This window comes from Nomascus leucogenys, chromosome 21, assembly GCF_006542625.1.
Source record: "Nomascus leucogenys isolate Asia chromosome 21, Asia_NLE_v1, whole genome shotgun sequence".
In the NCBI taxonomy this organism is placed as follows: domain Eukaryota; kingdom Metazoa; phylum Chordata; class Mammalia; order Primates; family Hylobatidae; genus Nomascus; species Nomascus leucogenys.
Window position 1 is genome coordinate 50,891,584 of NC_044401.1, and position 26,470 is coordinate 50,918,053.

General features: G+C 52.5%; 1 protein-coding gene across 1 annotated transcript in view; it reads right to left on the bottom strand.

Moving 5' to 3' along the window:
* SLC6A6 (solute carrier family 6 member 6) overlaps positions 1–26,470 on the bottom strand; it is an 87,120-nt gene that overhangs the window by 7,552 nt on the left and 53,098 nt on the right. Inside the window, exons 6-13 of the mRNA XM_003265019.3 lie at positions 22,945–23,077; positions 14,467–14,601; positions 13,165–13,268; positions 12,906–13,030; positions 8,819–8,931; positions 4,239–4,376; positions 3,016–3,118; positions 2,415–2,515 (exon numbers count right to left, since the gene is read on the bottom strand). Of these exons, the coding sequence (XP_003265067.2) occupies positions 2,415–2,515; positions 3,016–3,118; positions 4,239–4,376; positions 8,819–8,931; positions 12,906–13,030; positions 13,165–13,268; positions 14,467–14,601; positions 22,945–23,077 (952 nt within the window). The remainder of the gene's footprint in view (positions 1–2,414; positions 2,516–3,015; positions 3,119–4,238; positions 4,377–8,818; positions 8,932–12,905; positions 13,031–13,164; positions 13,269–14,466; positions 14,602–22,944; positions 23,078–26,470) is intronic.

The following is a 26,470-nucleotide window of genomic DNA, read 5'->3' on the forward strand; positions in this document are numbered from 1 at the left end:
CGAGGGAAGGGTCTCTCTCCTTGGGAAAGGACTGGCTCAGGCCTCACACCCCTCTCTGCTGCCATAAGGATCTCCCCCCGCCCCACCCCGCGGTGGAAACAGAGTAAGTCGTTTCCCTGCTCAAAACCCTTCTGTGGCTCCCAGTGCCAGCAGATGCAGCCCAACCTCCTCAGTGCGGCCGGGAGTGTCAGCAGAAGCTGTACCCCTTCCTCCCTCATCCGCCTCAGCTCTCCCTCCATGTCCACACTCCAGCCACCCTGAAGAATTCCTTCTAGCTCCTCTGCCACTGATCTCTGGGTCTTGGCACGGGCTGTTTCCTCTGCCTGGCCCTCTTTCCCCCTCATCTTCTTCTCATCCTAACTTGGCTCCACTGGGCCTGCCTTACTTGCCCAGGCACCACCCAGACCTCTCCTTCCAGAAAGCGAGAGATTGTAACCATCTCTTGGGCACACGTGTTCTGCCAGACTGTGAGTCTGAGAGTAGGCACGTGTGTGTCTTGTCCTTTTTCTTTAACACCCAGTGCAGCTCCAGGTACATATAACAAGTGCACCATAAGTGCTAGCAGCATAGATGAAAGCCTTTCTTCCCCCACTGCCACCCTCCATCTCTATCTCTGAGCCACCAGCAGCAGGGTCCTGGGCACCTGGGCCTTGCCCTGTTCGGTGTCCACAGCCCAGCCCTGGGTCCATGCTAATGGTTAGTGGCCATCAGCATGCATGAATGGTGGGGTGGGGTCAGCCCTGTGCCTCTCAAGGGAGCAAAGCCCACCATTCTCTGTGAGAAGAGCACCTAAGGCTGGCTGGGGGCTCCCGGGGCTTCTGCTTCTAGCCAGAATGAGAGCATCTCTGAGGAGGGCCCAAGGTGGCCTTGGATTGGTCCACAGTGTGAAAATGGCCTAACACTTCAACACCTAGTAACTGGGATTTGACAGGAAGATGCATCTTTCTAAAGCAGAGTCGGTGATGGGGCAAGGGAGAGCACTAGCCTGCAGGCATCTTTTACTGGGTACCTACTGCACATCTGGCCCTGCTGTTGTTCTCGTCCCTACGTGTAGGGCTGTGGCTCAGGTGAGTGACTCCCAAGAGATGCTGCCCTGGGCCCTCCCAAGCAGAAGGAGCTTGCAGCCAGTGCCTGCCTGTTTCCCATTCCTCTCCATGAGGGTGACCTCATCTCACCACCTGGGAATGCAGCCTATCTCTGACGTATCCAGCTCCTCAGGGAGAGAGATAAGGAAACCGAGGGTCAGAGTGGTGAGAAGAGCTGCCCACAAGCAAACATTAAACCAGAGTGAGAACACAGGTGGGCCAACTAAACTCATCTCCAGTGATAAACTTGCCAATTGTTGTGGTTACTGGCTCTTACCATTACTTATTTTTGTGGGAGAAAGTCTGTACTTCAGAGGAAAAGGCTTCATGCATATTAAATAGCAGTAACAGTCTAAGGTCGTCAGCTGCCCCCGGGGTCCTCCTTCACAGTCTCCTGGTTTTACAAGTGGGGAAACTGAGGCCCACAGAGTGAAGTGACTTGCTTGAGGTCATACCATGAGTTAACAGCAACATTGACTTAGTCTGGCCTGACAGCAGGTCATGGAGGGGAGGGCCTATTTGTCCTCAGCACCCGTCTCCTAAATCCAAGGAATATTGGGCCATTTGTGCTCCCCATAGTGGAGCTGTGAATGGCAGGACGGATGTTGTCTCCCTGGCAATAAGCTCCAATGGTCACAACTGATTGCAAACCTTGATGGCTTTGCCATGGAGGAATTCTCATTCACTGGCACCTTGGAGTGGGACCATGAAGCAGACTGCACGGGCAAGTGCCAAGGCCAACTCCAACATGGCGGGCGAGAGCATCCTTGTGGGAAGAACAACGTGGCACACCGATGCCCTTGGGCCTGGGTGAGTCCAAAGCTTCCCTACCCTTGGGAGAACCCAGGACTTCCCCTCTCTAAGCTACTACCCCCATCTCTCCACGGAAACACGCCATTTCCAATGTCTATGAGCTCTCTACTAGATATCCCAAACGCCCCTCTACTTCCCCAGTGACCCAAACTGAGCTCATGAGCTCTGGAAGGTTTGGGGAAAGAATGTGCTTTCAATTCTGGATCCCCTGGATTTCTCAACATGCTCCAGATATACCCTCCTCTTTTAGGATGCCTTGGCCCTGCACAGGCTGGCTCCTCTGCCAGAAATGTCCTTCCTGTTTTCTCCTCCTGACAAATTCCTACTTATCCTTCAAAACTCAACTCAAGCTAACCCCCTGGAGCAGCCTTCCTCCCCTCTCCCAGGCAGGGCTGAAGCTGGGTTTATTACAAGTCCACGCTGAACAGATACTGCATGAAAGATGGTTTAGCGGGTGAAAATGTCAAGCCCCAGGGAGAAGAGGCCACCAGCCAGAGCCACAGAAATGGAACTCACAACACAGAGAACTGGAGTGATCACAGCCCAGCTGTACTTCATCCAGGGCCCGGGCCGATAGCCAATCATGTCCTCAATACCGTCATAAAGGTTATCACCTCCTGCAAGAGACAGAGGGGGACATTTGCTGACACAGCATTCAAGGCCAGCAGCAGCTCAGGGGCCATGAGGGGGGTCTCTGGGTTCTGATCCAGGCCTCTGCATCTCCACACCATGGATATCCAAGTGCGGCAGAAACAGACATTTACATGAAATTCAAATGTAACTCTGCATCTTGGATTTTTCTGGCAATCTGAGGCACACCCCAAACCCTAGGTGTGCAATCTTAGGGCACAGCCCAAACTCAAACCCAAAAAGGGAACATTCCAGGTCCTGCACAACCAAATTCTGAATCTGTGAAAACATCCAGTCACACCTCGCACCTTTAGCACCAGGAGGATCTTCAGAGTGGCTACAGTGAGATTATTTGTGTAGTCTAGGTAGGGAGGGCCTACTGTTCAACTCAAATGAATTCCCGTTAGTATTCTCTGCTTCTGAAGCTTTTAAGTAGAGAAGCCCAAAGGAGAACCTTGAGAAAGGACATGAAAAAATCTGTACTCACCATATATCCAGGCAATAACAAAACATTCAAAGAATGCAACCCACAAAAGGCATACACCGCTAGCTGCATAGTAGTCAAAGAGCTGAAACACATACATGCCACCCTGTGAAGAAAAAAACCACAGAAGGTCAATTTCCTACCTAGTCTCTAATTTCTTTCATATACAAACAGCTCTGGCATATCAACAAGATAAAAAACCCAAGAGAAAAATGGGCAAAGATTCTGACAACCAGATAAATATACAAAAAGATGCTCAACTTCATGTTTGACAAATGTAACTAAAAACACACATACAGATAAACGAAAGCAAAATGATGGGTCCATGGGAGCCTGCTTCCCAAGGAGGTGCTTCACACCAAGTGCAGCTGACAGAGAAGACTCCAGGGTCACCCAGCTGCTCAGTGAGTGGCCCTGCAATCTGACTTTCTAGGGTGGGGGTTCTTACAAACACCTCCAGAAAAACACTTTTACTTCTGATAAAGGAAAAATGGTAAAGTGAAGCCCTGAATTAGGTTTTCGGAGAATTGTTAAATGGGACCCATTCCTTGGGAACAGGGGAAGTGGTGGGGGGGGCATGCAGCAGAGAGCGTGCCCTGGCTTTGATGCTAGGCTTCCATTCTTAGTACAGTCTTTATCTCATCTGGCTTGCCTCTTGCTAGACACGTCAGACGTTCCTGTTCCCTTCTGCTCTTTGCTTCCCTTGTCTGCATCTGAAATCACCCCTCCTTCTGGCCCCTGCCCACCCTCTGAATAGTGTATGTGCCCCCTATCAACCCATACCCACCAGGACTTGGCCTTGTGGCAGGTGACCTGCAAGGTGGCGCACCTCTACATGGCGCTGTGGTATTTCCTGGGAGGCCTGTGTTTACCCTTGAGAATGTCTCCACCCCACCCCCAGGCCTGAGAAGGGCACACAGTCAGGGGTGAACAGAGTTGTTGTGAAATGGATTTCAGCTGAAGATCCTCTTTCCAGGACAGAGGGCAGCAGGTGGCCACAGTATTGCCACAGCAACCGGCAAAATAATTGGGTAGTTTGGGTCAGCTGTGGGCTCGTGAGCCCCCTCGTACTGCCCCCAGTGTTGGTCCAAGCAGGACCCCTGAATTGGGTGGGGCTGGGAGATGAAGCCCCTGCCTGGCCCTCTCACCCAGCTGCTGCCTCCACTATGGCCTTGAGGAGGGCATTGGAGCACCAAGCTCGAAACACAGGTGAGAGAGCCACCTACCTCCGTCACCATCGTCAGCCCCAGCAGGTAGCTGATGCTACACACGAAGGCGATGAAGATTTCCCGACGATAACCCTTCCTTAGGAAGGATGGGTAAAGATCAACCAAGGATGTGATCTGTCCTTCGACTTCAACAAACTGAGGAGGGGAAGAGAGAGAGCTGGTGAGCAGCCGACGCTCAGGCCACCCTTGCCTGCTGCTCGGAGGGAAGGGCCCAGGCGCACACAATGCAGGAGTAGATGAGACCATCCTTGTGTCTGTACCTGGCCTGTGAGATCAAGTCCAAGTGTGGGAGCCTGACTTCCCTGGCTGTGCCTGGGGAGTCCCACCTGCCACTCCTCAGAGCCAGACAATGCAACATGCGGTGGTCCACACCCAGCTGGCCAAATATTCCACACCTCTGCATCTTCGCTTAGGCTGTTCCTGCTGCCAGAATGCCTTTCCCCATCCTCCAAAGCTCAGCTTGAGAACAACTGTGCCTCTGAAGCCAATGCTGACCCTCTGTCCTGGCACATTCAGGGGCATGAATGTGTTGCCATGACAACCTCCCTCATTGATCTCCATCCTCTTGGAAGATAAGGGTGGTATCACACTCACTTTTGGGCTTCGAAAGCCCAGCCATGCCAGACACATTGGCTGCTCGGCAAATGTGATGAATGGGTGGACCTTAGCACCAACTTGCTTGGCAGGTCAGGGGAAGTCTGAGCCTCAGTTTCCCCATCAGTGGAATGGCAGGCAGTTCAGGTTAGAGTCACACAGTGGCTTTCAATCCTTTGGGGATCACAAGCCCATGAGAGGACTTTGCATGTGTGCACACACGCTGTGTAACCACCTGCTGCCTGGGACTCCAGGAACCCATCCCTGGGCTCCCAAAGGAAAAGAAGCTGGTTGGAAAAGGCCCCTCTGTAGGTAACATTTCAGGGGAATTCTCAGTCCTTCTAAACCTTTCCATCTCTGTGCCTAACCATTTATCTTGGGGGTTGTTCCACATCATTACACAGAAAGCTGCCTCATTTTTTAATTGATAAAACTCCACCCTGTGGGTAGGCATCACCATTGATCTAATGCCCAGCTGATGGTCTCCAGACTCAGCTCTGCCTCTCCTCCTGTGCGCAGGCATCTGTGCATGTAGCACAGTCTTAGAAGAGAAGCTTTGGGGTTAAAGAGCACACAGTAGCACTTTAAATTTGGATGGCTACACCCAAACTTCCCTGCCAACCAACACACCCTCCAAGGCCTATCTGATTCCTTCAAAAGTCGAAGAGCTTATCCAACCTGGACCCAGATGTTCTTTCATCTGAACGATGCTTTTGGGAAGGACGTTTCCCCAGCATTCCTACCAGGCAAATCTAACCCCTTCCTCCTTTGGGACGCATTGCAGGAAAATCCAGGGAAGGAACACAAACGAGGAGAAATCCCTTTCATGTGCTGACAGGGGCTGGAGAGATGAGACTGCCACCAGGAATAAGGGAAAAGATGAGCAGGAGGCTCTCGAGAGGGATCCAAGAGAAGGGGCTGCTTTTTTGACCTCTGACTCATGTGTCTGCCGAAGGGGTTTTGAACATAAATTGCCACTGAATTATAGCAAACCTGCAGCTCAAACACTAAGCTTCAAAAGGAGTTAAAAACAAAGGTTCTTTCCTTTTTTGAGACAGGGAAATTAAAGACAGAAAGGTCCAGTGTCGCTGTGAATCAGGGCCAAGACCGGCACAAACCCCCATTTCTCAGTTCCTGGTGCTTCCGGAGAACACTGCCCTCCTCCACCAGCCTCTTCGGCCCTCCCTCACTTAACAGCTGTGTGATTGGCTTCTCCGAGCCTCACTTTCCTCTCTTGGGAAATTCTCCCATTTCCCAAGAAATGGGAGAATCTTGCCCACTTAGCGGGGATGTTGAGAAAGATCTGAAATTATTAGAGTAAATCTGCAAGTGGGAGATAACTGTTAACCCATGTCAGCGGGCTGGGCGAGCTCTTTGGGTGCAGGAGGAGTGGGTTCCAACTGTCATCTCCTCTCACAATTTGTTAAAAAACCATGTCCCGGCTGGGTGCGGTGGCTCACGTCACCCATCAGCGGGAGGCCTCTGCCTGTTGGCTGTAGATCTCTGTACTTCTAAAAGGAGGAAGTTATTTTGGGGGAATTCAAGGGGGAAGGCCAACTGGGACAAACTAGCAGGTAAGAGACGGTTTCTGCGGACAGGCGGACCTGGCATCAAGCCCTTAACTAGCTGTGTGGAGCCTTGGCTAAGTTCTTGGTCTCTCTAAGTCTCAGTTTCCTCAGCTGTAAGAAGGGTAAAAATAGTACCCAGGCATCGCAACACTGCAGCTTAAGGAGTTCATGTATAAAAAGCCAGGTGCAGGGCTGGCAGGAGGGCAAACTGGGGAGTCAGGAGTCAGTGTTGAATGGGGACAGAGGTTCCATTTGGGAAGAGGAAGAAGTTCTGGAGATGGATGGTGGCGATGGCTGCACAATGTTTGAAGGTACTAATGCCACTGAGCTGTGCACTTAAACCTGGTTTAGATGGTAAATGTGTGTATCACCCCAAACACACACGCACATAGAAGCCTGCCATGAGGCCTGGCACCCAGCGAACACCTCTTATGGCAGAGGGCTCTGATCCTGTCATGGTGCTGGCGGTGGATGAGGCACACTGCTGGCATCTGCAAAACTTTCCCCATTTCCCCAGGTTCACAAAGCAAATAGATGCAAAGGAGGAGGCCCCACCTGTGCCATCAGATTCCCATCCTGGTTCCCTGGGACATGGGGCCTGGGAGACCAGTGACTTAGGTTCAATTTCTACCCTTGTCCCTGGCAGGTCATCTAACTGCTCTGAGCCTTGAGTTCCTCGTCTGCAAAGTAGGAGCATTGGCTGTGAGAGCCCACCAGATTCTCTCCGTGTGCCACTGGCACGGGGCCTCCCTGAGAGATGCGTGTCCTCCACCAGGCCCCATTTCCTGGGGAGAAAATCTAATGAGTGACCACCTCCATCTGCTCAGGGAGCCATTTCCAAAGCCCAAGTGGCCTATTTTGGGCCCATGAAGATGTCATGCCTTGTCATTTATTAACCTGTTTTTGTTTTTTTCTTTCACTTAGAGCCCTGGAAGAAGTTATAAAAGCCATTTGCTTGGGGCCTCTGAAGGCCAAACTCATTAACTAGGGATGATTAATGGAGTCCTCCTGCTTGTTTATTCAGCTCAAGTCTATCAACAACTGCAGAAGTATTTTGTTTTCCGTCTCCCTGATGTTTTCGTTCTGTCTTCTCTGCTAATCCTGCCCCCTTCTCTGCCAAATCCCCTGCTCTGCTCTTGACCTTGCTGGCTGGCCGCCTCCTCTCTCTGGACTCACCCTCCTCTGCTTGACCTTCAGAGACTTTTCCCCTACCAGGTTCTGGGGACCCACTTGGGACAATGACTCTGAAGACTGTGGCCCGCAGGGAGGGGGACAAAGGGCTCTCCCGCCCTGGCTGCAGGCTCCAACCTCTCAGGGGGTCTCATTTGCTCAAAGGCTTCCCAAGAGGCACTCAGACCTCCAGACCCAGGCTACACAGTCTACATCCTACCTGCTTCTCACCTGCGTGGCGCTGCCTGAGGGACTCATGCTGGCCTGGGCACACAACCAGCCTGTCCCACACGCCATAAGTCCCTACTCCTGGAGTCATGTCTGTGCTCTGAACTGTTGTTTCAACAAGACCCTGTCAAAAATACACCTATTTCCAGGGAAAGGGGCTCAGGAGCGCAAGTGAATCGTCCTCCGAGCACTGCTGACTACCCGGCACTAGGCACTGGCCACTCTACAGCCAGATGCAGCCACTCATCGGCTCTCACTGGCATTCCTTGGCCATGAGTCACCTTCTAGTGGAGGCCCGAGCCCTGAAGGGGTGGGATGTGGGGTTTAGAAGTGCAGGAAAGAACCTCAGTGGAGACAAGAGTCCTGCCTTGGGAGGGCAGAAGCCAGGACAGCCAGAGGTCAGGGTGGGTTTGAGCGAGGCTCCCGGCCTGTGCGGTGTATGAAGCATGGGAGGGAGCCAATGCCCGGCCCCTCGCACGCTCCAGGGAACACAGAATCCTGAGTGTGGCGTAGGCTTCTCCTGGGCACTTGCAACTGATTACGATGGCCCAGACAATGATCGGCTCACACAGAAACGTGGGTCCCTTCTCTGAATCGCCCATCTGCCATGTCCTCCTGTGCCCCACCGACGCTCCACTGGAGCACATCATGACTTATTGAGTCATGACCTCCAATTTGTCCTTTGTGGCTTGTCTGTAACCACAAACCCTGGTTGTCCCTGTCATAACCCACCCACTCCGAGAACCTCTGGATGCCCCTCTGCTAGCAGACAATGTGCCATGCCACGTCTTGTTGGCACTCCGTTAGGCTAAATAATTATCTTGTTCAAATGCACTTTCTGGGGACCCAGAGCTTTTTCTATTCCTGGTGTCCTGGAAGAACCCTCACAGCTGAAGCACTGGAAGTCTGATTGGACGGGGGAAGGGGGTTGACCACCTCCCAGGTGGAATAAGGAGGCTTTCCCAGAGTCAGGTTCCCCACAGGGGCAGTCGCCCCAGGGCCATCCCTTATACGCACCTGGCTATCCAGTCCAAGCAAGAGAAGCATAATAAAAAAAAGAATGGACCAAAACGTGGGCAGCGGCATCATTGTCACAGCTTTTGGGTAGGCAATGAAGGCCAGGCCAGGACCTAGAAAGGAAAGAAAATGGGGAGGGGCACAGGGGAGGAGACATCAGCCACCAAGCCACTGGGAACCCTGGGCTCACACAAAGACACTCAGACCCAAATACAGCAGGGAGCCAGGTCTGAACTCTGGCCTGGGGAAAGAGACCAGGCCTGTCTCGCTTTTGGGTGGGACACGCTGGGGCTCAGGAGGGGCCCGGTTTTAGCATCTGTCTCCTACGCAGCACACGTGGCCTCCTCACAAACCAGCATCCGTCGGGGCGTGGTTATTTGGGGTAGGACGCAGACTGAGCCCGGGGCTTGGTCTGCAGAGACAAAGGAAAGGGAGGATCCTCCCACCCCAAAGCAAAGCCATCAAGTGGACAGCCTTTGCTGGAAGGAGGCATGGGAGCGTGGTGGTGACCTGACCGCCGTGTCTCCTTTGCAAAGGGAAGGTTTCTATTTTTGACTTAATGGCTAAAACACCACAGAAGTGGAAAGAAAAACCAATACAAAACCATGCCCGATAGAAGGCCTGTCTCTTCAGGGGTGCATTTGCGGGGCTCTCCCTGGCAAGGTCAGAGCCAAGCCCACGAGGTCAAGGTTGGGCCAACCAGGGCCCAAAGCTGAGGGAACGTGGGTGCAGGGGCAAGGTCCCAGGCCTGAAGCCCTGAGGCCTGCATCCAAGTCATCCTCTTCCAATTTCCTTTTTGAATCACCCCATACCCTCTCAGGGCCTCAGTTTCCCCACCTGAAAAGTGAGGGGCAGGTGGCCATAAATGACTCACAAGGAGCCTTCCTGTGTTGATTCTTAGAGGTAGATACCATGTCACTAGAAAAGGGCTCTGGGTTTCAAAACAGGGGACTTGGATAGAATCTGAGGGAGAGCTGGGGAGCTGGGAGCTCTGTCAGCTCAGGGGACGTCTCTGATGGGAGACATTCCGGAGACAGAGAGAAATGTCTCCTCTTGTCTCCAGCCTGCCTGAAAGCAGATGCCAACGGAAAGAATTTAGTTGTTAACTGAGACCTGTGGGTCTGAGAAGCGAGGGCAGCAAAAGAAAGCAAAATCTACAACTAAAAAAAAAAAAAAAAAGTCAAGAAGCAGGAAACAAAAAGGGCCAGAGCAGGAGCTGTTCAGCAGGGATCAGAAACCAGACGAATGGCTCAAGAATGAAAAACAAAAAGCAAAACCCAACTTTACAATCAATTGGAACCAGAAACCACATTATATGGTGTTAACATCCCCAGTGTGGCAGGGAAGGGTGCGTCCTTCTACAATCCAGAGAAAACCTGACCAAAATATATCCTCGAGCAACAACAGAGTGGTTGGTCACTGAGATGCTGGAGACCCCCACCAGGAGTGGGGGTTACCAAGCCCAAAACTGCTCAGAACATGCCCAAAAGAACCAGGGCCAGGTTCAGAAAAATATGGCCTCCAGGACCCGGTGAGATGACTTTTGAACCGAAGTTGAAGTTGGAGTCAAAAGCCGCAGCGTTTCCACCCAGACGGGCCCCGCTGGTTCCTACAGAACATCAGCGCTGGCCCTGACTGGTCCACACTCAATGAGGAATTGAGTCCAGCCAGCTTCGAGACAGATGCAAAATGGGCCCCTACCACCCCCAACCCACCAGGGACGTTGTGAAGATTCTCAATTCGCTCGTTTCTGTATTTTAGTTTTGCCTTTCTCAAGCGAGCCTCTGGGAGAGGGTCTGAGCGTCTTTCTCTAAAAGTGCATGGGGAACTCAAGAGAGAGAAGTCCAGGAGACATAATCCAGCCACTCCGAGAACCTCTGGATGCCTCTCCGCTAGCAATGTGCCATGCCACGTCTTGTTTGCACTCCGTTAGGCTAAATAATTATCTTGTTCAAATGCACTTTGCTCAATATGGTGCTTGTTAAAAGCTTATTAGAGAAATAATCACCCTTGATGTGCCGGCTGTTCAGACATCACCATGGGGAATAAATGACAAGGTGTTTGAAGTGGACGGGAGGAAAAAACAACTGAGATTGACAATATGTGTGTCTATGAAAATACTTCGTTGTCCGTGGAGGAAGATATATTGTATGTACCTATCTGTATCTCCCATTGCCAAATTCACTCCCTACTCCTGGAGATTCCCACTCAATTGCAATTGGTTTGCAAGCCTTCAGCTGAAAGCAAGCCATCTGCAGAGGAGGTATAAATCATCCCTGGCTCCCCCTCAGCACTCTAACTGCCAAACTCCCAAAGGGACGTGGGGACTTCTGGAGTTACATTCTGCATCCTCAGTCTCTGGCCTGCTTTTGGGGGCTCTTTGGGCTGGGTGGAGGGAACAGTACATCTGAGGGTCCACTTTGGAAGCAGGGACAGTGGAGAGGTGTGGGGGGGTGACATGTGGATTTGCCAAGGGGGTCTTGCAGTGTTGTCAGGGGTCTCAGGATGGGGCTGAGCAGTGCACATCTCTGCCAAGCAAAGAAGACAGTGAGGAGGGGCCAGGGGCTCTGGGAGGTCACAAGGGCCAAATTCTCACACTGGAAGGGCCAGAGGTTGTTGCATGTGTCCAGGGTGGGCTGAGTGGCAGGAGGGGGACACCCTTGTGTCAGGAGGCCTGTCCAGCATGTGACAAGTGGAGAAATAGTGGACAGGATGTTCAGAAAGCCCTGTTGTAGCCCCACCTATCCCAAGCAAAGCCCTTGCTCTCAGGTTGCTGGTCTCCTCATCTGAGAAGGGAACATCTGGACACACGATGCTGAGGCACCTTCTGACCCTCCAGTGCTAGGGCTCTAGGACTCAGGGACTGGGACACTGCCTCATGTTCCAAATACAGATGGCACAGGAGGTCAAGGGCAGTGGAATGGCAGGGCCTCTGGCTATGTCTGACCCTAGTCTATGGTGGTCCCTGAAGTTAATAACCCTCATGCTCTCCCATTGGCTTGGAAGGAGCCTCAGCCCAGGACCCTTGCCACCTCCAGGTAGCCCCAGGGAGGTTGTATGAACTTAGGACATGGACGGGGTGGAGCTGGGGGCTCAGCATGTAAAATAACAAAACTAACTGACGACCACCCTCCAAGTGAACTGTGCAGGGCCGGGTAAGGGTGTAGAGGCCGGAAAGGTGGACTTTGAGGATCCTGGGAGCCTGAGGGAATCCCATAACCCAGCCACTGCAATTAAAGCTACAGGCCCAGGACCTCAAGCAGCCATGGCCAAGTCCCAGAATCGAGGCACCTGAGAGACTGCAGATTCTAGCAACTGAAGGCCCCATGATTCTCAGGTTCCAGAAGCACCTTGCTGGAACTCTGGGATCCCAGATTCCTAAGGTCCCCATCTGTGCAGAGTCCGTGATTCTAAGACACTGGCATCCTCCATGCCTGTGACTCCAGGTAGCCCGAGGAAGAGTGCCTGGTCAACCGGGCCCACACCCCGAGGGGTGACACTGTGCTTACAACCCACCCCCAGTTGGATCTGCCACCGTCCCAGTAGGTCGTCCCCTCATCCACCCCCTCCCCCCACACACTGCACCCAGTGCCTACGGTGGTGCCTGACACAGAGTGGGGACTCATTCACGAGAAATCGGTGGAATGGATGAATGCGTCTGCTTAGAGGGAACGCGCTGGGAGCAAAGTGCAAAATACAGAAACCAAGGCTGAGAAGGTGGTGATGGAATGCCGATTGGTGGCTGACTTGGGCCTGAGTTAGGAAAGTGGTTTCTGTTGTGGAAACCAGGAGTTTGCTGGGGAAGGACGGGGGGCGGGGAAGACCACACTAAGGTAGCTAAAAATTCCCCAACTTAACCACCCCCCATGCTTTTGCCACCCCTCGGGCCAAATTGCAATAAAAATGTTTAAAATTTGGCTTTTGTACTCTTTGATATTTGGGGGACATCTTGGTGGCGGGGGGGTCCATTTTAGAAACCAGGCTCGTCCCCCCTCAAAGCCCCCTGGGGTCTGGCTTCATGCCTGCAGTACTTGGCTTACACACTAGGTGGCAGTGCCCACCACCACTGCCACCGATACCACCGTACCTGACTCAGCCACATCAGCAATGTCCACCCCTTGCTCTTGTGCCATGAAGCCCAGGATGGAAAAAATTGCGAAGCCAGACACAAAACTGGTACCACTGTTCAGGCATCCCAGCAGCATACAGTCCCTAAGTTACACATATGTCAGGGAGCAAGTTAATTCACAACACAAGGAAGCCACGCTCCCTACTTCTCTTTTTCTTTAAATATCATCATCATCATCATTTCTAAAGTCCACCAGGCCCGCTGGCGCAACACTTGCCTGTACGAGTTGTACTTGTACTTGTTGTAGCTCCCCAGTGAGGTCATAGCCCCCAGGCAGATGGCGTAAGAGAAGAATATCTGAGTCCCAGCGTCAATCCACACCTATGAGCGGGAGGGAGGTGGCAAGGAGAGAGAGGAGGGCTGTTAGAGCTGGCTTCCTGGAGGAGGCAGCGAGGGTTATGTCCACTTGGCGATGGCCTGGGGATGGGAACTTGCACATGCAAATGGAACATTTATGCTCGAATCCAAGGTGCCTTTCAAGGCAATACTGAGCTGCAAGGAGCCCCAGAAATCAAACACCCCACCTCCCAGCGACCTAGCATCAGGGTTAAGAGGCTTCAGAAGCAGATGGATCTGGATTCCAACCCTGGAATGACAGTGGGCAAGTAAATATCACTCCTGCAGCCTCAGTTTCCACATCTATAAAATGGGCTCCATTGCCCTACCCCATAGAGCTATTTCCCAGGTTCAGAGTGGCGATTCAGCCCAGTGCCAGTTACATAGCAAGCCCGTAAGCCAAGGCTGCTGTCACCACCATTGTTGTTACTGTTGCGGACCCCCAAGTTAGAATGCAGAAGGAGTTCCCAAGGAACTACGCAGGCAAAGCTGCTCTCCAGAATCTTCACTAAGCAGCTCTTTCCCAGCTGTCCTCCCAGGTCGGCCAATCCCTCTCCCACCTGTGTCCTATCCAGGGGGAAGGGCAGTGGGGAAGGAGAGCACAGGCCCTTGGGAAGCAACTGGAAGGCCCTGGGGATTCGGGTCCTCAAACAAACCCAGAAAATCTCCCAGGGCTTTCTCCACCTCCCCGAGGTCACAAGACTAAGTGCCAGAAGGTGGGCTTTCGGTATCTGCCCCTCGACCCTCCAAGGCCATTAACTCTGAATTCCACCCTCAGCCAAGGAAGCCCGCAGCTCTCCAGGCCCCGACTCTCCCAACCCCAGGATGCAGCAGCCCTTGTGGCTGCAGTGGGCAGAAGCTGGGTCCAAGGGGCAGACTTGCTCATCAGAAGATTTCTCCCCCTTACCTGGTGCAGGGCCTAAAGCAGCCTCTCTAAGTGGCCAGCCTCAGACGTCCTTGACATGAAAAGAGATGCACACAGCTAGAAAGGTCCGTCAGCACCGTGGACAGGCATACCCGCCACAGGCCCGGTGGAAACGTACCAGGGAGCGGTGGCCCAGCTAGACCTGCGCACCGAAGAACCACGGAAGATGTGCTGCCAGTGGCTTCTGCACCCCGCCCTGTCCTGTGCCAGCCCAGCCCTGGATGAGAGGGAGGACGGTGTGTCCCAGCCCCGCAGTACCTGTGGGTCCTCAAGGCGAGTGATGTCAGGATACAGATAGAACTTGATGCCTGCACCCGCGCCTGGCAGCGTCAGCCCTCGGACCAGCAGCACCAGGAGCATGGCGAATGGAAAAGTGGCTGTGAAGTAGACGACCTGCGAGGGCGAGAGGGATTCAGGGGGACGTGGGCATCACTTGTTGCTGCTAAGTCCGAGCATCCTCTCAGAGAGGCAGAGGGGAGCACTGGTCAGGATTAGGGGTTCTGGAGCCAAGTTTGCTGTCTCACTTGCTGTGCAGCCTTTGGCACATTGCTTAACCACTCTGGGCCTCAGCTGCCTCATCTGTAATCTGTGTATATACAGGTACCTACCTCACAGATTTTTTTTTTTTTTAATTGGAGATGGAGCCTCGCTCTGTCACCCAGGCTGGAGTGCAATGGCACGATCTCGGCTCACTGCAACCTCCGCCTCTTGGGTTCAAGTGATTCTCCTGGCTCAGCCTTTCGAGTAGCTGGGATTACAGGTGCCCACCACCATGCCCAGCTAATTCTTGTATTTTTAGTAGAGACGGGGTTTCACCAGGTTGGCCAGGCTGGTCTCAAACTCCTGGCCTCAAATGATCCACCTGCCTCAGCCTCCCAAAGTGCTAGGATTATAGGCGTGAGCCACTGCGCTGGCCCACCTCACAGATTTACTGAGATTAAATGAAAAACATCCTATAAATAGTTTGTCCCAGGCACCATCTAAGCACAAAATACAGTGGTGGATAAGGCAGAAAACAAATCCCTGCCTTCGTGGAACTGACATTCCAGGGCGTAGAGGTGGAAAATGCAAAATCAGAGAGTAAGCTATCAAGTGCATGTGTACAAGGCTCAGCCTAGTGGTTGCCAACCATGGCATGTGCCCATGGCATGCAGGTCACATTAGTTAACAACTAACTACAATGTTGGTATGATTCCTATGGTTAGGGATCAGATAAGCAAGGGTTCAAATCCCAGCTCCGTCCCCCCATTTGCTGTGTGATCTTAGGCACATTGCTTAACCTCTCTGGACCTGTTTCCTCATGAGTAGAATTCAGATAAGAGTAATAGAAGCCCCTCAACAAGGGGTGAGCTGAGGATTCAATGGGATGATGCTTGTAACACTGCCACTCAGTAGGTACTCCAGAAAGGGGGCCTGTTGTTGACACTGATTTTGCTGGAAGGACGAGACCTTCAGGGAAGAAAATGAGGCCTCTCAAAGGCCCTTAACTGGGAATAGGAAAGGCTCCCGGCTTCACCGGGCCTCTGGGAGATCCATGGCCTTCCCTGGGTCACACTGCATGTTCCAGACAGGCCAAGATCAGGTGTGAGGTGGGGACTAGAAATGATGTGGCCATTTCCTCCCAAAGACCTTCTCTCCTCTTGTCCTGCAAGCGCTGTTTGTGGCTTCAGTTCTCATGGATGGATTTTCCCATCTTATTCAACACAAGGAGTTTCCAGACAGAGTTTATGCCTGGGAGGAGTTCGAAGGTGCCTGGCTGAATGGACAGGTAGATCCTAGTGTTTCAGGCAGGGCACTGGCTGAGTAGGAACATCCCAGGCATAAGCCCACTTCATCCTCACCACGCCCCCCAGGACAATGGTTTACAGTGGAGAAACTGAGGCTCGGTGGGCTTTAAGGACTTGCCCAGGGCATCAATGGAGTCCAGGATTTGAACCCAGAGCCTGTGGAGGGCTAATCTCTGTGCAGAAAGGCATGAAGTGTTTTACTTCAACATGCAGAAAGTCATGGTGGCCACCTTGAAACACTGAGACTGGCTGGCAGAGCCCTGGGCCACATCTGGGGATCAGGGGACCTGGGAGGAATCACTGCACAGTCAATGAACTGTGGAGTGGAAATTGAGATGAAGAGAACAGGACGAATGTGCCCATGGAGTTGGGGGTGCAGTGCCAGGGCACTGCTGGGGCCCAAGTATGTAACAGACACTGACCGATAGTGACAGAGCCCAAAACTCACCTAGCTGGCACCAGGACCCTCGACAGAGCAACTTCTTGTGGCCATGATCTCTTTGAGTAGAAACAATGAGAAAGGGGCTTTGGAAAAGGGTAAAAAGGAAGCTTTCAGGGCCTGCTTAGCTCAGCTGCCCTCAGCCCAACAACCCCTAGGCAGTGTTTATTGAGCACTTACTGTGTGCCTAGCACTGTTCCAAATGCTGTGACGTCTCTTCTCACTGGCCCGTGCCCTAACCCTCTGAGGTAACTTTTATTACTATCTCCATTTTGCAAGAATAAAACTGAGGCCCAGAGAGAGTCCATCACTTGCCCAGGGTCACGTGGCCTTAAGCAGCAGAATGGGGACCTGCCCCACAGCCCACACATAGCAGACCGGCAAAAAGCCTCCCACAACTGACAGTTTACCGATTCTCCCGAAGACCAGAGGGCAGCCAGTAGGGAGGCCCTCAGGTCTGAATCTAAGCTTAGAGGCTGGCTTGCCATGAGACCTCCAGGAAGCCGCTGTCCCCTCTAGACTCTGTTTCCCCACCTGGAAGTAAAGGGCTGGGACCGTAGGAGCTCAGAGGTTGCCTCCCACTCTGCCAATCTAGGTCGAGGGGTAGAGAGGCTGTGGGTCAGCTGGGGAGCCGCCTCTACCAGGGGTTGCAAGCTGCCTCTGCCACCCCTTGCTGGTGACCTGGGCCTCAGCTTCCCCATCTGTCCACTGAGGATAAGGGAACGCTGACCTTGCTCGATGGCCCCTGGCCTGCGGTGAGCATTCAAGAAGCCTCCTTGGCCGGCACTGTCGGGATGGCTGTGCAACACTGACAGGGTGGGCCCTACTCCTGCCTCTGCCCCCGGGCGTCCTTTGTTCCTCCAGGCCTCAGCTTCTCCAGCCACCGCCATCTCTTCTCCTTGAGGCCAGGAGCCTACATGATTTCCCGAGGATGGGAAAGAGGATGGGAAAGCAGACGTGGAGGGTGGGGCCACATCAGGAAGCCACAGAAGGGGGGAAAGAAGCGAAAAAAGAAAACCAACCTGCCTCTCCCTTCCTGAGGACAGGCGGCCAGGCGGCCAGGCGCCCCGACCAGTTCCCACCTCTGGGTCCCTTTGTGGGCCACACCCGGGCTGGCGAACAATAGCTGCTGACAGCAGCCCCGCAGGGGTCTCCAGAGGGCGGCCACTTCAAAGCCAGCCAGGCCTCCACTGGGCCAAGCAACCGGTCTGTGGCCAGAGGGCTTTGTGTCAGGGACAGGGGTGTGGAGGTGGCTTTCCTTGTTTTCACGTAGCTAGTTTATTTAACAAGCACTTATGCAGTGCAGATTTTGTGTGGGGCACTCAGCTAAGAGCTTCATGAGTTTTAACTTATTTAATCCTCAGACAACTGAGAAGAGCCAGGCACCAGCCTCACCAGAATTTTCTAGATGAGGAGACTGCCCAGAGATGTGGGGGCACCTGCCTGCAATCACAGTTAGTGGTGGTAGATGTGGGATGGATCCAGGCCAGCTGGTGTCAGGTCCCCACACCTTTGGGATGTGTGTCATTGTTCCTCCCCAAATCCTGGTCATGCCACCACAGCGGTGTGAAGGGAAAATAAAATCTCAGGACCCCAAACTCACTATGCAGAAGGAAAAAGTTAAGCTTGGGAACTGAGTCACACACACGCACAAAACTGGCCTGCCTTCTGTTCTTCAGCAATGTTGTGAGATACAGGCCACATATCTCCCCAGGGCGGCCTCCCTCACCCTGACAATGTAAACTCACAGCTCATCTTCACAGGTACCGGACAAAGAGACAAGAAATTAGCCATCCACCCACACATCTAGGCATGTGTCTCCTTCCTCCACTGTGTGTACATCCTACCCTGTGGAAAATGTGTGTATTCTCTACCCTATGGAAAATGCAGATTTGCTGAGAGACACCATGCATAATTACCTGAATTACCTGTTGCTCCATCCCCTCCTGCTGTTTCCCCTTACTTTTTTTTTTTTTTTAGACATGGTCTGTGTCGCCCACGCTAGAGTACAATGGCACAATCAAAGCTCACTGCAGTCTCAACTTCCCGGGCCTAAGAGATCCTCCTACCTCAGCCTCCTGAGTAGCTGGGACTACAGGTATGCGCCACCATGCCCAGCTAATTTTTGTATTTTTTAGTAGAAACAGGGTTTTGCCATGCTGACCAGGTTGGTCTTGGACTCCTGAACTTGAGCAATCTGCCCTCCTCGGCCCCCCAAGTGCTGGGATTACAGGTGTGAGCTACTGTGCTGGGCCCCCCCTTTATGTACTGAGGTTCTCAAAACCCTCTTTGGAAAAAGTGCAGACCACAGATCCTACTGTGGCTCGTGTCTCCTTTTCCTGGGCACATCTTCAATCTTGGCAAAATAAACCTCTAAGCTGATTGAGCCCCCTGTCTTAGATGGGTTTTGGTTTACAGTAGCAGGTTTGAAAGCCACCCTTGCTTTGCAGAATCTGCTGCTCCAAGAACAAGCCCCTGAGAGTCATGCTTTCAACTTTTCCGTGGCACCCCCGGGATCCCCAAGGGACAGGCTGATGCTAGCCGCTGCCAGGGGCCTCTGGTGGTGGCCCAGCAGGCCTTCCCGTGGGACATGGTATTTTTCCACTCTTGCTGGTGAACCTCCGTGGCTCCTCTGAGCCCTAGACCCAAAAGCCCTGTGGCCCAACTGTCCAGGAAACTCGCAAGGACAACTTTTCTCCATCCCCTCTGGGCAGTAGAAAAGAGGGTGGCTGAGCAGCAGGGGGAGCCTGGCATCCTTTGGGAGATAAGGGTCTGGGCAGCAGGGCTCGCCATTGATCCCAGAGATCCTAGGCAGGCCCCGAGGGTCCTCAGCGCCCTGGCTGTTGGTGAGGAGCTTCACTAACTCATTTCACATAAGGGGAAGGTGAGGCTGAGAAAGTGAAAGGGCCTTGTCCAAAGTTATGCAGTTTGGGGGATCCAGAGCTAAAAGGATCTGGCTCTGACTACCCCCTGCTTTGTTTTTAACGAAGGCAAAAAGAGCTGCTCCAGAGGCCGACAGCGAAGAGCCCCAGCCTCAGTGAACGTCCGTGCTCTCTCCGGGGCCTCCTCCCTTGTGCGTCTGCAGGGCTTGCACTTCCTATGTGAGTGTCTGGATCTCTGCCCCCTTCCCAGACCCCACTCTGTGACAGCAGGGACGTGCCTGCCACATGCCCTACTTACTGCATCCTCAGGCTGGCATGGGGGTGGGCACAGGAGGTGGAAGAGTGTGGGGCACCCAGGTCGGGAGTGGGGCTGCCTGGGTCCAAATCCCAGCACAGCCACTGACAAGCTGTGTGATGCTGGGCAAGGTAATGAGCCTCCTTGAACCTGAGTTTCCCCATCTGTAAAATGGGACTAATAACTGCACATACTCCAAACCATGAGGAGGATTCAATGAGCTACCTAGCAGCACTGAGAATACTACCCGACACTCACAGGCTACTGTGCTTTCCCCACCATTATCACTATTTGTTGAATGGATTAATGGCAGCCTAGTTTCAAACTCCTGGAATAGTGAAAATTACAAAAAAGGAAACTGCAACCTAGAGGCAAGGTGACTCGAACTCAGATCCTGAGCCTCTCAGGCTGGGGCTCTCCCTCCATTACCCTCCAACTCCTCCTTGCTGGACTAGACACGAGAGCAGGGCCTTGGCAGGATGAGGTCCGTCTGCTGCCTGTGGGCCCAGCCCCCACGTCAGCCACAAACCTGGTCTGTGGCCAGGGCTGGAAGCCATGGCCAGCGAGCAGGCAGCCTCTCAGCCATGGGGCTTGAGGAAGTCCACAGAGCCGGACTGTGTTTGTCTTGGCTTCTCTGGCCTGGCCCAGGCTCTGCTATTGTTCTGGGAATCACGCCCACCCCTGGGAGGCCTAGAACCACCCCACAAAGGAGGTTGTTGCTAAGGGTGAGACGGGAGGACCCCTGGAAGGTCACGTCTTTGCTGGCACCCTCTCTCTGGCTTTGACAGTATTCTCCTGTTTTCTGCATTATGTCTCAAAAGTTGTTCACTGTCCCTGGCGGACATCAGCCTCCTCCATCAGACTGGGTGCTCCCCAAGGGTCTGGGTCAAACACACCTCAGGGCCTTTGCACAGGCTGTCACTTCTACCTGGAGATTTTCCCCTCCACATACTCACCTGGCTCAGCCCTTCACTTCCTTCACATCTTTGCCTAGAGTCACCTTCTTGGTAGGCCTTGCCTGGCCACCCTATTTAAAATTGCTCCCAACACTCCCCATTCTCCTTCTCTGCTTGACTTTTTCCCATAGCTCGCATCCCCATTTGACTCCTATACATTTTTCCCATTCGTTTTGTTACAACCTGACTCTTCCTGCCAGGCCATCAGCTCCTGGAGTACAGGAATTTTTGTCTGTTTTGTGAACCACTGCATGTCCCCCAGCCCTGTTTCTACAAAGCACCTGGCACACAGTAGAGGCTCAAAAAATACTAGCGCGTACGTAAGTGGCGATGTTTCCAGCACTGCTCAGGACCCGTGCTCCACAGAAACTTTCTCACTTCTGTGTGGGGAAACTGAGGCAGAGTGAAGCAGGGCATGGTAGCGTGCGCCTGTGGTCCCAGCTACTCAGGAGGCTGAGGTGGGAGGATGGTTTGAGGATGGCTTGAGCCCAGAAAGTGAGCTGAGATCAAGCCACTGCATTTCAGCCTGGGCAACAGAGCCAGACCCCACCTCAAATTAAAAAAAGAAAAAAGAAGAAGAGAATTAGCATTTACAGAACTATCTGTGCCAAGCATTGTGCCAGGTGTTTAACACACCTCATTTTAACCCTTACTATCACCTATTTTATAGAGGAGGAAACTGAGGCTCAGAGAGGAGGAAGTGACCTTGGACAAGTCACTTGACCTCCCTAAGCCTGAGTTTTCTCATTGTTTAAAGAAAGGAATAAAATGGTGTGCTTGTAAGACAGAGAACCAGGGTGGCACAGTGAGGGTGCTCTCCAAGGAGGTGCAGGAGATACCCATGTCCCCTGCTCCCACCTGTTCCGGGCAGGACCATGCTCACTGGTGTGCAGGGGCAGGTGTCCAAGGCCTGGACTGCTTCCCTTCCCCCAGGGGCTTCAGGATGGCAGGGTAGTTCTGCCCCAAGAAACAAGCAGAGGGCACTGTGTGTGTTGGAGGGGGGTGCACAGGATCACCCCCATTCTACCTCTTGCAACCCTGGAGTCCCAAGTCTTGCAGGGTAAGTGACTGGAATAATTACTTGGATCTCTACAAATCCATGATTTCGCCTCTTTAGGGGCTCTTTATCCAGGGAGAGCACATTCCTCAACCCTCAATTCCACTCTGTGGCTGGGGCAGCTAAGGTCACTGCCCACAGCTCCACCTGGAATGCTACCTTAAGACACTCCTTTGACTTTTGGGGGTTTTTTGATCTTAAAGAGATGTTCCCTCTTTGGGGACGTGAGTCACTGGGGAAAGTGTCGACAGGGCACCATCTAAAGGCAAATGAGCAAACGCCTTTGTTCTTTATAGCTTAGGGCCCTGGGTTCAGGCTCACACCTGTGATCACAACATACTCCTGCACTAGACTGTGGCATCAGCACAGCCATGACAACAGCCAGTGTCTAGGTTATTAGGGAACAGTTTGGCTCTAATTAGTAACAGGTAACGTTTCAGTTATTGGTTAACATTTTCACTATTGCTAATGTATCAGTTATACCTAAAACCTTAAAATTACAAGCTAACATTTTACATTTGTTAATCACTGACATTCTAGTCACTATGTGACATATTAATCAGCAGCAAACACTCCAGTTATGAATAATACTTTGGTTAACAGCTAACACCCTGGCCATGAGTGGATGATTTAATTATCAGCTAACACTTTCCTGAACAACTAACATTGGAGGTGCCGGCTGAAATGTTAGTTATAAGATAACTCAGTTAATCTGATTTAGCAGCTAAAATCTAAGCCAGTGCCTCTCAATCCATGAAGTGCACTTGGATGATCTGGGGATGATGTTACAACGCAGCCTTAGAGTTTGTAGGTTTGGGGCAGGCCCACGAAGCTCCCTGCAATGCTGATGGGAATGCTTGTGGCCCCCTCTGCACAGCGAGGGTCCATGTTGTGGCTAATGGCTCTTACCACGGTTGCTGGCTAACCTCCTGTTACCAGCTAACCTATTTATTAGACATCCAACATTAGTTATCTGCTACCATCTGCACTGACTGCCAATACCTTGAGATGAGAAAGCTGTGGTGGATGGGGGTAGCTCGTGTAGGCTCCTGAGAGCCTGACGCTTCAATATTCAGGAATTCTGTGAGCTGGTCATTAAACTGTCGACAGCTTGAAAGCAAACATGGTGGGAGCACTGACACCACGAAATGGAGAAACGCTACAAACCTGGGTTTTACTTTTTTCCAGAGGGCGGGCTTAGCACACCACCACTGGCCACCTCCCTCCTGGGGCGTGGCTAATTACAGGCAGGAAGTGGGGGAGAGGGCCAGCCTGGCACAGCTCTCCAGGAGGCAGGGGACAGACAGAAGTCCAACTTACCTTCCCAGTGGACCTGACGCCCTTCCAGATGCAGAAGAAACACACTAGCCAGACTAAAAGAAGGCAGAGAGCGAGGTCCCATTTCAGAGAGCCTGGGTGGTCGATTCCAGGGGACAAGCTCAGCACGTTGCGCCTTGAAGCAAACACAGAGCCAGGAGTCAGTGAGGGGCCTGGCCCTAGAGTAGAGAGAGCCAGGTCCCAGACATTAACGGGCTGGGGGTCAAATCCCACCCGAGGTGCTGCATTTACATAAGTCACCTCACCTTTCCAAACCCAGGAATCCCCATTTGTCTTGAGACAGAGTTGTTGGAAAGAAAAGAAAAGGATGGACTCAGACTCCGGATTCAGGCAAACCCAGGTTCAACTCAGTCTGGCCTCAGGCAAGTTAAGGAACCCCGAGCCTCAGTTTCCTCATCTGTGAAATGGGCACTGATTTTCTGCCGGGATTTCAGCGGAACCTTCTTCAGTGCCAACCACGGGCCAAACACTAGGTTCAAGTCTCAGCTCTACTGTTTGTTCCGTCACTGACAACAAAGTTAGCCAACTTTCCCAGACCGCCGGCTCCTCATCTATAAAGTGTTGCCCTCCCCCAACATTGTCCCTTATTATTTTATTCATCCCTGTGTAACCTGGATCTCTCACTAAAATGTAAGTCACACAAGGTCCTAAATTCAGGGTCTGGGATGCAGCTAGCACTTGATAAACCTTTGCAGATGTAACTGTGGTGTTCAGATGCCCAGGGAAGCTTCAGGCACACAGCCGGCACCTAAGCAGTGCTGTTTTCCTCCCTTGCCCTGCCAGGGTTTTGAGGGTCTCAAGAGAGAGGCAGGTAAACGGTTTTAAGGATAATTGGCACGGGACAGCCACCAACTCTGCCCAGGATGACACGGCAGAGCGTGGGTCTTTGGAGTCCAGACTTAAGCTTCCCGCCAGTCCGAGCCGATTCCTGCTGCCCTGCTAAACAAGCACACAGGTACCTACTGCCAGACATTCTTATGGATGACAGCATCTGAAGCAGGCCAGGGCGGTGCAGGGTACTGACAGTCCAGGCCATGAAACTTGATGCCCAGAAGTGGCATCCATGGTCCCAGAGCTCTGACTACTGCCACAGTGATCGAGGACAGCCACACTGAGCACAGGGACATCGGCCCTGCCCACTGGGCCTCCCAGGTTACCTGTCCACCACCGGCTGCAGGCCACGAGACAGGGTCTGCATGCTCCAGGGTGTTTGCGAACCCCTGGAAGAAGCTGAGTTTCCTTCTAATGGGAGTCAGCTCCCTGTCTGAAGGTCACACTCCCATGCAGGAGGGGCAGGGAGTGAAGTGTGACTCTGTGCCTCAGTTTCCCCTTTTGTAAAATGAGAATAACAGCTCCTGCCCAGGATGCTCTTGGGAAAGCATTCTGGAACATCCCAAGCTTTCAGCCAGTCTGTGGGATTACCCCCATAGTCAGGGCTCTGGTTCTTGGAACACACACCGGGCTAGACCCTTTATCATTTTTATTTTATTTTTTTTAGAGAAGCTTCAACATAAGGACTTTGAATAAATCCAAGATTCCCTTCTCAACTGGCATTCAAGCAAGGCCTTTCTTTAGTTTACTCCTGTGTTCCCAGCACCTAGAACAGCATCTGGCCCATTGGAGGAGCTCAATAAAGACCTGTTGAGTGAATGAGTGAATGAAAGGACTCAACTGGGAGGACAGCAAGTTCACATGTCACTGTAGGACCAATCCGTGAAATACTCCCACTAACAGCCATAAGACAGGACAGCTTTTCTTTGCCCTCTTCTTGCTGGTCACAGCGTCACCAGTGGGCTCCCCCTGGCACCAGGGATGTCAACATGATAATGCTGACGGACCACATAAAAGCTACCAGCAACCACCTGCTTTCCAAGGCCTTTTCAGTTTATCTCATGTGATCCCAGGAGTAGAGGCCATTCACCCCATTTTACAGATGGGGAAAACGAAGGCTGGGAGGGTCCACTTGCCCATGGTCACAGAGCCAGCAGGCGACACAGAGCTGCCACCCCAAGCCCACGCCTGTCTGACTCCAAAACCAGTGCTCTCTCTACTCCACTACACTGTTGGTCTGATTTTAAGAGAAAACAGAGCCTAAATTTTAACAATCTCTTCAGTCCTCTGCTATATGCTGGGATCACCTGGCACCTTGGGGCAGGGGGCATCTCTATAGGGCAGGCTGGTGGCCAACCGCATCCCAGCTGGGGCCCTGCCAAGCATGTGGATCCGGCGCCTGCCACGGCTTTAAAACAAAAAGCCTTTCCTCATTCTGCAGGGCTCAGCACCTTCAGTGAAAGCCAGCGCAGGCTGGGCAGTGGCCCAAGACTTCCTTGTGAATGGGCAGCACCAGGAGAGGAGGAAGAGCACCTTTCCACCATCTCCCAGGCCCACCAGGTGCACTATCCTCGGTCTCAAAGGAAGCCTCCCTGAGGTTCTGGAAGACTCACTGTAGAGGCCCTGTCTGTCTTCCGCTGTCCTGTCCCACGCTGGGGAAATGTCTGTCTTTCCCACCAGACCCTGGACATCCCAAGGACGAGGGCTTTATATACTGATGAGATGCCCAGTCACAAGACAGCCTTTCCTTTGATTCTTCAGGGCAAGCTGGCTGAGAGGCTTAATACTCCAGAGCCCTGATTCTGACCATACCCAGCCTGCAGCCAGCTCATCTAACAGCATCTGCCCTTCTCCTACCACCATGCTGGTCAAACCAGTGGTGCCCAATACTGATGGGAGGCTGCCACACTGGCTTGATCAGGGCAGCTGACCAGCTATGGAGTCTACAACAAAGAAAATGGGTCCTCCGCCTCCTTCTCCACTGCTGGTAGTAGTCCCTTTGTAGGACCTCATAGTGCCATCCAGGGACGTTTGCTTTGATCAGGCAATTCCATTCCTAGGATTATCTCCTACAGTTACACCTGCATGGGTGGCCACAGACATAGTACCCCCGCCAAGCAGTGCTGTCTGTAGAGTGAAAGATTGGAAACGACTCAAATGTCCATCAAGAGGAGCTTGTAAACTGTGGAGCAGGCACACACTGGAATACAATGCAGCGGTGTGAAAAAACGGGAAAGTTCTCAGTGTCCTACTAAGGAACTAGGTCCTGGAGACAAAATGCAGGAAGAGGAGCAAGGTGAAGAACAGTGCATGAGACACGCTCCCTGCTGTGTAAAGAGGGAGGAAGACACAGACACATTTGTACTTGAATACACACACACTATTTTTGGCAGGACACACAAGAAGCTGGTGGCAGTTGCTGCCTGTGTGGGGGAGGGGGACGCACTTTGCAATGTATTTTTGCACTATTTCAATGTTTTTAATGTGCACATATCACCTTTATAAAAGTTATTTTAAATTCTTGAAAGGCTTTATAACGGGCCATGTGAACGTGCTAGGACTGAAACCAATGTATCTCATCAATCAGGATTTGTCACAACACAGCCTGACACAGGCTCAGGGCCAGAGCAACTGACATTCTTTCCAAAGACATCTCGGGCAGCCATGCAGGCTGAAT